The sequence below is a fragment of the Dryobates pubescens genome, chromosome 24 (assembly GCF_014839835.1).
Source record: "Dryobates pubescens isolate bDryPub1 chromosome 24, bDryPub1.pri, whole genome shotgun sequence".
Classification (NCBI taxonomy): domain Eukaryota; kingdom Metazoa; phylum Chordata; class Aves; order Piciformes; family Picidae; genus Dryobates; species Dryobates pubescens.
The window spans coordinates 12,302,890-12,317,077 of NC_071635.1; the positions used below are offsets into that span (position 1 = coordinate 12,302,890).

At 44.6% G+C, this 14,188-nt stretch overlaps 1 protein-coding gene across 1 annotated transcript in view; it reads right to left on the bottom strand.

The window, feature by feature from the left end:
- Nucleotides 1-10,314: 10,314 nt before the first annotated feature.
- Nucleotides 10,315-14,188, bottom strand: part of MGARP (mitochondria localized glutamic acid rich protein) — a 21,825-nt gene continuing 17,951 nt past the window's right edge. The window contains exons 6-7 of the mRNA XM_054172574.1: nucleotides 13,537-13,585; nucleotides 10,315-11,558 (exon numbers count right to left, since the gene is read on the bottom strand). Of these exons, the coding sequence (XP_054028549.1) occupies nucleotides 13,539-13,585 (47 nt within the window). The 3' untranslated portion in view covers nucleotides 10,315-11,558; nucleotides 13,537-13,538. The remainder of the gene's footprint in view (nucleotides 11,559-13,536; nucleotides 13,586-14,188) is intronic.

A 14,188-nucleotide genomic window follows, 5' to 3' on the forward strand; every position in this document is an offset into this window, starting at 1 on the left:
AGGGGCAACACGGATGCATGCTTAGAATAGAATAAGCATAGAATAGCATAGAGAATAGAATAGGATAGGATAGGATAGGATAGGATAGGATAGGATAGGATAGGATAGGATAGAATAAACAAGGTTGGAAAAGACCTCAAAGATCATCTAGTCCAACCTGTCACCCAAGACCTCATTGCCAGGTCCACAAGCTGCTTAAACACCTCTAGGGACAGTGATTCCACCACTGCCCTGGACAGACTATTCCAATGTTTGAGAACCCTTTCAGTAAAGAAGTATATCCCAATATCCAGCCTAAAACTACCCTGGCATAGCTTGAAACCATTTCCTCTAATCCTGTCGCTTAAGACCAAGGAGAAGAGGCTGCCCCCTCGGCTCCTCTACCTCCCTTCATGCAGTTGTAGAGTGCAATGAGGTCTTCTCTCAGCCTTCTCTTCTCCAGACTGGACAATCCCAGCTCGCTCAAATGCTCTTTGTAGGTCCTGTACTCCAGGCCCTTCACTAGCCTTGTTGCTGTCATTGAGCAGCTAGGGAACCTCAGGTGTGCAGAACTGGCTCCTGTTTCAAATTCTCTTCACAATCACAACTGGCTTTTTTAAGAGTGCATAGTTTTTAAAACTAGCCAAATTCATAATGCAACATTTGTTATTCCCTTGTCAATACAAGATATATGTCATTGTCAGAGTCTGCTCATAAACCAAGTATGTCGTCCATCTAGCCTGATCTGACAAGTTTGGCACAGAATTAGTCTTCTCCTTCACAATACTGAACAACTGTTATATACCCTTCTTTTGCACCTCGCAGTATTGGAGGAGCTTTAGCTGAATAGGTTGCATTACATTTTCACTACAGACAAAAAAAAAACCCAAATACATTGTCAAGGAGACTTTCAAGAAAGCCACCTCACCAGAAGGAACTCTAGACTGAAGGTTTTCAGCTGAGAAGGAGCTCTACAGGCTGAAGGTTTTCAGCTCAGAAGGGGCTCCACAGGCTGAAGGTTTTCAGCTCAAACTGCTCTGGGCCCCCTGGTGTCTGTGCGCTGTAAAGTCTGACTCGCTCCTTTGTAACAGGAGCCCTCGGCGCTGAGCAGCTGTGCCCCGGTGACACGACATCACCCACACACACTCTTCACCTCCATCCGTGCGAAAGGACTTCTCTGCTACCTCAGGTTCCGTCTGACCATCCAGCTCTACCGCTCCCTTGGCCCTCCTGTTCACCTCCTCCTCCATCACATCTGATTCCCAGTCCTCAACTTCTGCCCTTGGCATATTACTGCCACATGGGCAGTTATTTTCCCCAGGGATCTCAGAAACACCTCGCTGACAATAAAGGTAGCCCTAAAAACATTCAGGCTTGTGCCCTGAAGCATGGAAACAATGGAGATTCTTTCCTTCCAAGAACATGTCAGGCAATATTAATAATTGATGCTGCTATCAGGCAGCCTCCTACATAAGTGGCCACTACTGAGCTGTAAGCTTAAACTTAGCCATCACTTTGTAATAATAACACACACCACAGGAAAACAGAGGTCTTACCACACACCAACCCTGCCAGACATTTAATAAGGCAAAGATTTAGCTGTCATCAATTACAGAATTTGCTACTACTTCACACTAAGCAATATGAAATGTCAGTTTTCTCTCTGCTCTGTAGAGGACAAGAGATGTCACTTCTAGATCTTTTATCTTTACAAGGAAGTCTCAAACTGGGGGAGGGGGAATATGATGTATTAACCACAGAGCTGATATCCATGCTATTGCTAGAAGCTACAGCATTGTAGTTAACGTTCTATCATGCAAATTGTATCAACAAAAAGTGTGAAGTTAGTGTCTCACAGAGTGGGCCATTGAAGTTCACTTTTTATAGGCATTTGGCTTAGATATGAGATAGCAGCTGACAACATAAAATAAAGAGCAAGTCAAGAAAAGGATTTGGGGAGGAAAAGATTAAGGGGTTCCCAGCAAAAATTGCCCTGTAGACTGGAAATGGGTCTAGCTGAATGGGAGTTTTAGCCCTCAATAGAAATTCTTTAGCATCCTGGCAGAAGTAATTGCTGTCAGCCTCATCCTTAGCCCTCAATTAGCCCTGACTTGACAGCTTCTTTGAAAACACAGGCCCACCATCAGCTGAACATCTTGGTAGCTTTGTACATCTTGGTAGCTCCTTCATGGAGTCACTGAGCATGGAGTGGTGCTCTAGAGATAGACTTTAAGTGGCCTCTTCTGTAATGCTGGTGTTTGTTTTCCTGATACCTGGCCTATGCAGTGCTCTTTATTCAGGTTTTCTTCACTCTCTGTTTGGATACCGTGGGACAAATGTTTCTGCTGCCCTTAAGCTATTTATGTGTCTCCCACTTCTCATTTTGCCTTATAACAAGCTGAGCTGTGCAGCTATTTCCAGTACAAGCTCAACAGCACCTCTCCAGGAGGGAGTCTTAGCAGGTGTTCATCTGACCTATGCTGCTCCACAGAGAAAAGCAGCCTGGTTTGGGATAATCACAATGGCATCTTCCTTTCTTTCTCTGCTGCTGCTTATTTTTCTTTGGTTGGATTTATTTGTTGCTGGTTTTTGTTTGGGTTTGTTGTTGTTGCTTGTTTGTTTTTAAATGAAACTAGATCAACTCTTCATGTGGAGGACTGTATTTCTCTTAGGAACAGTTCTTTCTGGTTTACCTTAAGCTAGTTGGAAAGCTATGCTGAAAAGTAGTAAAATTCAAAATGAAGAACAAACAAACAAACAAAGCAAGGCCACCAAGAGATTTGAGTCAGTTCAGCTGGATGATTTTTGGAGTTCATAGAATCAGTCAGGGTTGGAAGGGACCGCAAGGATCATCTAGTTCCAACCCCCCTGCCATGGGCAGGGACACCTCACACTAGATCAGACTGGCCAGAGCCTCATCCAGCCTGGTCTTAAACACCTCCAGGGATGGGGCCTCAACCACAGTATCACAGTATCACAGTAACTAAGGTTGGAAGAGACCCCAAGGATCATCAAGTCCAACCTGTTCCAACAGACCTCACAACTAGACCATGGCACCAAGTGCCACGTCCAATCTCCCCTTGAACACCTCCAGGGACGGCAACTCCACCACCTCCCTGGGCAACCACCTCCCTGGGCAGGCACCACCTGCCTGGACAACCCATTTCAGGGGTTAAGTGATTAAGTTATTTAAGTGTTTTATTTAAGTTATTTTAAGTGTTATTTAAGTGTTTAAGTGATTAAGTTATTTAAGTGATGCAGCCCTTGTCACCCACCCCTGAGCTAGACTTGCAAGTCCATTCAAAACTGCGATTGCTGGGACACTGCTGTGTGCTAACATGGGGTCAGCAGTTCAACAGATGCTTCTCTGCCCCTTTGCACACAGAAAGCTGGTCTGATTGCTTTTTAAAAGCTGGTCCTGGGTAAAAAAAGACTGTAGCCTCTCTAATTCTGTGTGCTGAGCTCCCTGCCTTTGGTGGTTCAGATGGAAGGGCAAAGTTACCCTGATTCAGACCCAGAAGAAATGACCCAGAAGAAATAAGGGACCGAGGGTCCCACGACCCTTCTGTCAGCCTGTCCATTCTGTAAACCATTATTAATTAAGTAGCAGTAACTCTACAGGTGTAATTAGGGGTTATTTTTGACTTCCTAGGATAGGTTTGCAGGACATAGACTGATTTGTGAAAAATCTAGAGGCAGAACAACAGTAAAAACTGTTGATAATTTCTAAAATAAAGATGTTGATATTTTGGTTTTCTTGTGTGTTTCTTTTCCCCATTAATTTTTCATAGCCTCCATATTACAGAATCACAGAATCACCAAGGTTGGAAGAGACCTCAAAGATCAGCAAGTCTGTCACCACAGACCTCATGACTAAACCATGGCACCAAGTGCCACATCCAATCCCCTCTTGAACACCTCCAGGGGTGGTGACTCCACCACCTCCCTGGGCAGCACATTCCAATGGCTAACAACTCTCTCTGTGAAGAACTTTCTCCTCACCTCCAGCCTAAACTTGCCCTGGTGCAGCTTGAGACTATGTCCTCTTGTTCTGGTGCTGGTTGCTTGGGAGAAGAGACCAACCCCCTGCTGGCTACAACCACACCTCAGGTAGTTGTAGACAGCAATAAGGTCTCCCCTGAGCCTCCTCTTCTCCACAGATACATCCTAGAATGCATCCCTAGAAAGTCCATCCTGGAAAGCAAATTTGTGCTTACACTTTACAGGTGCAGGCAACACATATCCCACAGCCATTCCTGCTTGCAGGGCAGGAGGGAAGATGCCTTCCTCACCCCAGCCTGGGGACCAAGTTAACTTGACATGAGCAAGCAAGGAGTTATTTCTGCAGGGATACAGGACCTGGTTTGAGGTCTCTAGACCTGATGATTCATGTATTTCTATTGCCAAGGACAAATAGCTAAATAAAGAATCCATCTGTGAAGAATTCTGGACCTGACAGCTTTAAAGCAAAGTTTTGGACTTGTTGCCCTGAAATGCAAGGTTTCTGAGCAGTGAAGATGCATGGCTAGTGTCAGCTTAACTCTGATTTAAACTTCCAATCTACCCTTTGGTTTTATTCAGGTTGTGGGCTACTAAAGCAGCTTACATTTTGCAGTAAAGTCCTTTCAATTGCATGTCTAATCCTAATCTTTTGTGAATTCATTCTTCCTCCTTTATAGTTTCTCCTTAATGGCACACAAGTTAGAAGAAACCAAAACCAAACCTCAAACCAAAACCCAGGCACCACCCCTCCCTCCCTTAGAGTTTCGGTGCTGCTTTGTTTGTGAAGTAGGTAAGCACAAGGAGCTTCTGCTCTCAGGTATTGCAGGGCTTGTAACGCCACTAATTCCACGGGAGTTAGGCTATTAGAGCAGGAGAGCAATGCAATGCTGAAGCCAGCCTGTCAGGGGCAGGGTTTTACCCTTGAATCAATTTGCTTTGCTTTTCAGAAGGAAGGAATTGCATGGATACAGGGGAAGAGAGCCTGTGGCAGTTTGCTGCTGCATTTGAGACGTGTTTTAAAACTACAGAGGCTGAAATATTTTAGAAAGGCTAGGAGTTAAAATAAGTGTGAAAGAGGACTTGAATCTCCTTTTCATTTAAAAAGGAAAAAAAAACCCACGTGGGATGTGCATGGCATATTGATTTTTAGTTTAGATGTAGCAGAAAGCAGAATGCTCACAAGGGACCCACAACAACCCCATGCAGAGCTACAGGCTGGGGTCAGAGTGGCTGGAGAGCTGCCAAACAGAAAGGGACCTGGGGGTGCTGATTGACAGATGGCTGAAGATGAGCCAGCAGTGTGCCCAGGTGGCCAAGAAGGCAAATGGTATCCTGGCTTGCATCAAGAATAGTGTGGCCAGCAGGTGTAGGGAAATCATTGTGCCCCTGTACTCAGCACTGGTTAGGCCACACCTTGAGTCCCTTGTCCAGTTATGGGCCCCTCAGTTTAAGAAGGACATTGAGACTCTTGAATGTGTCCAGAGAAGGGCAACGAGGCTGGGGAGAGGCCTTGAGCACAGCCCTATGAGGAGAGGCTGAGGGAGCTGGAGTTGCTTAGCCTGGAGAAGAGGAGGCTCAGGGGAGACCTTCTTGCTGTCTACAACTACCTGAAGGGAGGCTGTAGCCAGGAGGGGGTTGGTCTCTTCTCCCAGGCAACCAGCACCAGAACAAGAGGACACAGTCTCAAGCTGTGCCAGGGGAAGTTTAGGCTGGAGGTGAGGAGAAAGTTCTTCCCAGAGAGAGTTGTTAGCCATTGGAATGTGCTGCCCAGGGAGGTGGTGGAGTCACCATCCCTGGAGGTGTTCAAGAGGGGATTGGATGTGGCACTTGGTGCCATGGTTTAGTCACGAGGTCTGTGGTGACAGGTTGGACTTGATGATCTTTGAGGTCTCTTCCAACCTTGGTGATTCTGTGATACAGCAAAACTCTTGGGAAACTGTGATATTTTGGGGAGAAGAAATTTCTTACAGAGACTCATTTGGTTTCCACTGTTTTACTGGAAAGAACTCTAAGAGAAATTTCTTTCACAGCATATTTCAGCATTGGAAACTACTTTCCATTTGGGAACATTTGAGCTCTGCAAGCAGTAAATGGCTTCATGTGGACATTACCAGAGCGAGGATCTCTCAGAACTGGTGCAGAAGACAAGATTCTGAGAAGAGACATGCTGACAGCAAAGGAGCAGGGGATGGGAACAGGACTCAAACCACTAAGGTTTTTCTCCTAGAGTAACAACTTCAAAGCCCTCCTCTCTCTGTTTATAACCAGGGCTGAATACTTTGTGTAACCTCCTGCCGCTGCTGGTACTTGTAATAAGCGAAAAGGGACGAGACTTCACCCATTTTGATTTTACAGAACTCCATTAATCACTGAAATGGCAACAAAGACATTCACACCCGGCCTCATTGTGTCCCCATTGGCAAGAACTGTCAAGCCTTGAACAGTTGCTCCAGGTTTGGCTCCTCTCGTACTGTAACAGCCTTGGCACCAAACACATTGCATTGGAAACCAGTCACGGGCTACAACAGCAGGATGAAAAGGATCTGTATGATTTGGATGGTCTCCAAACCACAATTAAACTTACAAGGGGGAAAAAAAAGAAAGAGAGAGAGAAAAAGAAGCAAATTTTCTGCATTAAAAAAGGGGGGGAAAAAGAAGGCATACATTATTCATTTCTTCCTGTATTGTTCAGCTCCAGGTTTTGGGGCTGGGGATTCTTTCTCTGAGCTGGGTTTTAGCAATCACACTGCTTTTGATTTACTGCCCTCTTCTGCTTGATTATGTGAGTGCATGCTGCCCAATGGCTAATTAGTCTCAATTAGCCCTCGCTGGATAATAACATTTCCCAATAACTGGTGAGAAAGAAAATAGCTTTATACAGGAAGAAAGAAGCCGGGGGGGGGGAAGGAGGAATAAAATCAATCACATTATGGGAAGGTGTCAGTGAATCTCCACAGACATCAGTAATTTAATTTCATTACAGAAAGAGAAGGAGGAAATGTGATCTTGGTCCATATTACTGTCTCTCCTCTTCCACTTCTTCTCTGTATTTTCTCCTTTAATTTAATTGGTTTGCATACTGCAGTCAAAGCTGAACTGAGAAGACAAAGTACAGGCAGCCCAACTTCCTGAGATGAAGCACAGCCCCTATGGTCATGCAGAGCGCGCTTCCCAGAGCACAAGCAGAGCTCATGCCGAGCTTTTAGAATGCCATTAAGTCACACAGGTTTAAAATAACAAAACCCCATTTAGCATTGTACAAGGAAGATTTTTTTTTTAGGTAATTAAGAGGCAATGAATCTGCACATCAAGCTGATGCAAACAACTAACAGACCACATGAGGAAGAGTCTTCTATTTTTTGGAAGCTTCTCGTTTGTTTGTCATACAAGAGCTGCTGAAAATAACTCACAAACAGCCTCCCAGAGCTTGCTAAAGCCACCATTTGAGTTTGGTAAAATATCAAAAGGGGGTGGAGAACATTAGCAGATACCTAAACAACTAAGCAAACCATGCCATGTCAACAACCTGTTTAATTACCTGTGGTTCAAGAATATGGCAGGAACAACTCCAGCACAGAAATCTCCAGCTTCAGCCCTTCCTTCCATCCCAATAAAGCTGGAGGAGGCAACATCTCCTGCAGCATCCCAAACAAAGGGGTAAAGACCAGAATGCAGGTTCCCATGATGTTGGATGCCTGGCACTCTGGGATGGACTTTACCTTCCATCTTCTACAGCAGGTGAGCAGGGCAAGAACAAAATTTACAGCCAAGAAAGACTTCTCCTAAGGTGGCACCGGGCACAGCATGCTGTGGGAATGAGCTAATCCATGGCCAGCAGGCCAAGTGACACTAGCCCTCTGTCCTTTCACACAAAGTGCTCTCTGTCCCTGCACATCTCCCCACACCCCATACACGCCTGTGCTCTCTGAGCCTTCCTCCTGTGGTGCTCCTGGCTCACTCTTCAGCCCTCTAACCACCAGCAGAAAGGAAACAGCCCCTGGGGTAGCCAGTTATGGTCCTCCCAGTGGTACTCAGCTGCATCATATGTGTGCAGTTGCTCATCAGCTGGCAAACAGCAAAATAAACTACTGATCTCCTCAGTCATCACTCAGCTGGTAGGAACTCAGTGTCCTTTCCAGCTCTCTGGTAAAACAGAAGTTGGCTCTGTGGCTTAGAATTTATGAGGAAGAGTAGAGAAGAGAAACAAACAGGTGGGGGAAAAAAACCACAGCCTAAGCTCTTGGCTTGGTTTGGGTTCTTTGGTGTTTTGTGGGTTGATTTTTCTTCCAGAAAAACAGAGGGTGGGGGGTTGGGGGGGTGGGGAATAGTCTTTTATTACATCATCAAGATGTAGGCACAACAAATATTGGTTAAAATAGTTCATTCTGAGATTTTTCCAAATGTTGAGTACCAACTAGCAGACAGAATGAGCTTTTTAAGTCATTGTCCCAAGCTTTTAAGAAGCAAATGAAAATAAAATGGAATTTCTACACTGACATCAACACAGGCAAAAAGTAGAAGTGGAGCTACCAGATAGACTTCACCTGTCTCCAGCAGTTGCTGCTACCAGCAACAGACTGCCATCCTTCAGGAGGACTAGAGCTAGAGGGGAGTCAAATGCTTTGCCAGCTGGTTTCACAGATACTTGCTGAGTGCAGAGGAGCAATTTACTGCTTGGACACAGCCAGGAATCTCAAAGTTTTACTCCCAAGTTTTGAAGTGTATTGTCAGGAGCAAACCTTTCCCCATCTCCTTTAGTCTTGCATTGTATCTGCTCTCTGCTGTGGTCTTATTCTGCTTCATGACCCTTTCACTCTGTGGTTCACCACAGCCTTTGTGTAGCAACTCAAACTTTCACTTTTCTGAGGGTGAAGAATGGAATGGAATGGAATGGAATGGAATGGAATGGAATGGAATGGAATGGTCCAGGCTGGAAGAGACCTCAGAGATCATCAAGTCCAACCTATCATCCAACACTATCTAATCAACTAAACCATGGCACCAAGCACCCCAGCCAGTCTCTTCCTAAACATCTCCAGTGATGGTGACTCCACAACCTCCCTGTGCAGCACATTCCAATGGCCAATCACTCTTTCTGTGAAGGACTTCTTCCTAACATCCAGCCTAAGCCTCCCCTGGCACAGCTTGAGACTGTGTCCTCTTGTTCTGGTGCTGCTTGCCCGGGAGAATAGACCAAGCCCCACCTGGCTACAACCTCCTTTCAGGTAGTTGTAGACAGCAATAAGGTCTGCCCTGAGCCTCCTCTTCTCCAGGCTAAGCAACCCCAGCTCACTCGCAGAATACACAGAACATTCACCTGTGTGGTAATTTGACTCCATGCTAGCATAACTCAAGAGTGATCAGTGATGGCCAGGGATCACCTAAACCTGTAAGATAAACCATGTCTGATAAGCAGCAAGGCCCTCTACAAACTGCAAAATCTCTCTTTTATTAATCCAGGATAATCAAGTGCTGAAGCAAACCATGCTGTGCTACATGGCATTGCAGCTAGAGCTTGTAATATATCCTTAGTTCCTTTGGTTTCGACAGTAATATCTTTTTTTGGTTCTTCTTATCTTTAATTAAAACAATCAATCAAGAGGATCTCTGTCATGAAACATCTGTACCAACTCTCCTGGCAGGCTGACATTGCTTGAAACTGGAAGGTTGAAAAGCTTTGGAAAGCACTCAGTGAGTTGTACTTCAGTTCTTCAGGCACCTGTTCCCAAGGGCTAAGACATTTTGCCACGTACCAGGGCAGCTCCAGAGATAAATGGCCATTCAGCAAAGCCAACAGTTTCAGCAACCCTGCTGCCAGCTGCAGAAACTAGACACAGCTTCCTTCACTGGGAATTAGTGAAGATGAGGAAGTGGAACATTTCAGAGCGTGCACCCATCACAGGGTGTTTAATCTACCAGGTAAATGAAGATAGACTCTCAGCCAACAAAACATCACTCTAAGACTTTTATTCCAGTAGCTTTGCCTACGAAAAATTGCTTTTAGTCACAGTGGCTTTAAACTTGATGCAGAAGGCTGTGGTATGGCTTTTTGAAGCTCAGGAGCCTGATTTGGCTTCTGCATTATTCCAGTTACTCCTGGTACAGGAATAAGCAGGTAGAGGGGCCAGAGGCTGGATTTTTTTTTGTTGGAACACCATTGTCATTTGCTTTACAACGGGAGTGGGGGGATGAAGGAGCTTTGCTTTGTGCCCTGGGTAGGAATGTAACACTGCAGTTTCCTTGTCAACACTTTTCCAAAGTTCTGCTTGAGGAGAAGGCAGTCAGATACACCTTGGGGTTCACAGCTCCCATAGCAATGTGTGGAATATGCCTTTATCTGGCCCCAGTTCAGAATAATCATCCTTCTGTGATGGCTGCTGTGGGTCTCGGGTTTGTAGTAGGTGCACAGTCATGGACAGAGCACAAGGGAGGGCTAGAGAACAGTGTCATACCAACCCATTATTCATTATAGATGTTGTCATAGGTAATACTAATGTTTACTAATTGATGCTGTCCAGATAATACTAAGAAGAGATGATTATTTAGCTATTCTGTTCTTTAGTACCCCCTAAGAATCCTCATCCATCTGAACACCTGCGGCACAGCCTTCCAGCAGGATTTTGCTGGCCACTTGCAAGTGCTCTCTGAGAGGAGCTTCACCATAGCCTAAATTCCTCATGATTTATACAGGAGTCTTCTCTCAAACCTCCATGCTGTTCCACCACCACTGCATGCCACTGCTAACAACACAGATGGACTACAGCAGGCTGACTAAGGTTTGGTAGGAACGGGGCCCAGCACCCCCAAGGTAGGAGCCAGCACTTTGATCAATAATGGTAACTTCAGCTGGGGTTGTTTGCATTTTCATGCTACAAAGTACTTATTGCTGCTACTTCCATGCAGGTTTTGTCCTCAAAGCAGGAGCCTTAAAAACGTTTACTCCTGGGCAGCAGTGTGCAAGGAAGGGCAGCATCTAAAATGTTTGTGCAGGGGGAAAAGTAGATCATGTACAGCCAAATGCCCTATGCTTACAATTGCAAACCCAAGCCTGGCAGCAGGCAAAGCTGCTGTGCTCCCTGCAGCCCAGTTCCAAAATGCTAACAGGTAATTTGTCTAAGATTTTAACTTAGTTCAAACCTTTCACTGACATTTTAGCAGGGAATGTCACAATGGTGTAACGGTGCACCACAGTTTGGACCAAAAAGTATGAAATCAATGTCCATAAGACCACAAATATCTAGATGGGAGTTCACCTGACATGGTTTCAGTTAAGTCTACTGCTTCCCTTAGCAGGGATTAGTTATTACATGCTGGAAGGTGCTCTGACAGTTATCACTGGGATGCTACTTTCTAAAGCAGAGATGTTAGTCACAGAAGCGTCTCTCTAACCACCTCAAGTCGTGTTAGGTTGTCTGTTGCAGCACTGAATACTGGTCCTAATGAGCAGTGTGTGGTATGACAGACTGCACAAAATCCTTTGTGTCTGCGGAGAAGAGTATGAGGTTTCACACAGGAATCAGCTGGTTGATGGCCACAAATGTTTCCATTCAACTTTTCAAAGGCATCAGCACTGCTTACTGGGAAGAAAAAGAGAACAGACAAAAAGAGAATGAAAGAATCTGGTTTAGAGGCAACAACAACAACAACAAATAATGATGTTTAGAAACAGACTTGATTCATCAGCTCTTTGTCTTTGCAAACATGCCAAGCACACTGTACATTTGACTGCAGGTTATCAGCTAAGGGGATGACAGCCTATAACCACTGCTGCTGTGTAAATCATACTTAGCTGATGGCTGGTGAAGGCTCGCTCTGCTGCCACCAGCCCTTCCAGAGAAGGGCAACAAAGCTGGGGAGCGGTTTGGAGCACAGCCCTGTGAGGAGAGGCTGAGGGAGCTGGGGTTGCTTAGCCTGGAACAAAGGAGGCCCAGGGGAGACCTTATTGCTCTCTACAACTACCTGAAGGGAGGTTGTAGCCAGGTGGGGGGTGGTCTCTTCTCCCAGACAACCAGCACCAGAACAAGAGGACACAGTCTCAAGCTGTGCCAGGGGAAGTTTAGGCTGGATATTAGGAAGAAATTCTTCATAGAAGGAGTTATTGGCCATTGGAATGGGCTGCCCAGGGAGGTGGTGGAGTCACCACCAGTGGAGGTGTTTAGGAAGAGACTGGATGGGGTGCTTGGTGCCATGGTTTAGTTGATTAGATAGTGTTGGATGCTAGGTTGGACTCAGTGATCTCAAAGGTCTCTTCCAACCTGGTTTGGTCTATTCTATTCTATTCTATTCTATTCTATTCCATTCCATTCCATTCCATTCCATTCCATTCCATTCCATCCAAAGCTCCATTTTCAAGGAATCCTTCATCTTCAGCCCTGTTGCTCAGGTATAAATGAGCTCCCCTGCACGCTGGACACATTCCACTAAGCCTTACTTCTACAAATAGTTACTTGCTTAACTTTAAGCACGAGGTAAACCAATTGTCTCTGCTGAGATTACTGACCTAAGTAGCTTCATAGTGGTGTGAATTTGGGGCCAACAGCCACACACACACACAGCACAAATGCTGTACTCTGGAAGGAAAGGTGAACAGTTGCATATTCTTGCTCAGGCGTGCCCTTGGCATCAATTTGGGGCTTCATCTGAGGATCTCATACATTATGACTGCTTCAGTCCCTTCACTGAATAATTATTGGGGCAATGTAAAGAGAACCAGGTTACTAATTGGACTCTCACATCAACATTCTTTTTGTTTTCCTTTTCTGTTAGTTATCCCCTAAAGTATTATTTGCTTATTATTATATTAGGTTATTAGATTATTACAATGTATATTATTAGAGTGTTATATTATATAATAAAAGATATATTATCTATAATATATAATACATATTACAATATATTATACTATTATATATAATATATATAGTAATATATATTATTATTATAATATTATAATATTATATTATTGCAAACTGAAAGTTAAGTTCTGTACCCTAAAGTCTTTGCAATCAAAACACACACTAATAAATACATAAATAAATAGTTCTGCCCTAACATTGTGGCTTCTGACTTGTAAATGGGGGGTGGGGGGACAGGGAGGGAAAAATCATCCTGGCTTTCAACCCAGCAGCAAACTTCCAGCACTAAGCAGTAAAATGCTTTATAAACGTTTAGTGGTTTGGGGGTTTGTTTTCCCTCACCTTGATTGAATCAGAATGTAGTTAAGAGACACTTTTGTTACACTGATGATGCCATATTCATAAAAATACATTTTCTTGTGTTGTTTTTTTTATTGGGGAGGGGGGAGGGAGTCACCCAGCATGTCAGCTGACACAGGGAAGTTTTGCTCCCTAGCCTCTAAAAAATGCCAGCAATGGTTCCCAAACCATAAGAAACACTTTGGTTAAGTTCTTTTTGGCAGTGTACTTGTTGGGAGCAGAAAGAAATGTTCTCCACCAGAGTGCATGTGCAGACTCACCACATCCTGCAGTTGTCACTAACTGACTAACAAAGGAAGGTGAAGAGGGGGAAAACCACAGCTCCAATTGTACTGAGTACCTTTAGGGTTCCTTAGCAGCTTCTTCAGGTGTCTTGTCCTCCACAGAAACTGAAAATGGAGACAAAACATCAATGAGAAAGTAAGGATAGAGTTTACTCAGTGACAAATATTCAAGTCAAGTGTTTCCTCTGGTCCAAAGGACCCCAAGATTCACAGATTGCCCTGGGTTGGAAGGGACCCTCAAAGGCCCAACCCCCCTGCACTCAACAGGGACACCTCCAACTAGATCAGGCTGACCAGGGCCACATCAAGTCTGATGCTGAATATCTCCAGGGATGGGGCCTCAACCACATCCCTGAGCTACCTGTTCCAGATCCAAAGGTCCAAGGGCCACAATTACCAAGTCATACTAGGTGCAGACATTTTAACTGTTTGCTTTTCAATTCGACTTGGAGAAGAGTTTAGAGGCCAAACTTCTGAACTCCTTTGAAAATCTCCTCAGTGATGAATTCAAGGCACATTTTTCTCTGCAGTCATTTATATTGTTCAACTTCAATAGCAATAAAAGACAGTTTATAGCTGCAGGGAAACACTGTGAGGTTTATAAATACCACAGGCTCTCTATTTTTTTTTCCCCTTACAGAAAATGTAATTTAAGAAAAACCTTTCCAATTAAGTCAGATGTTAAAAAAAAGGGGGGAAAAAAGAGAG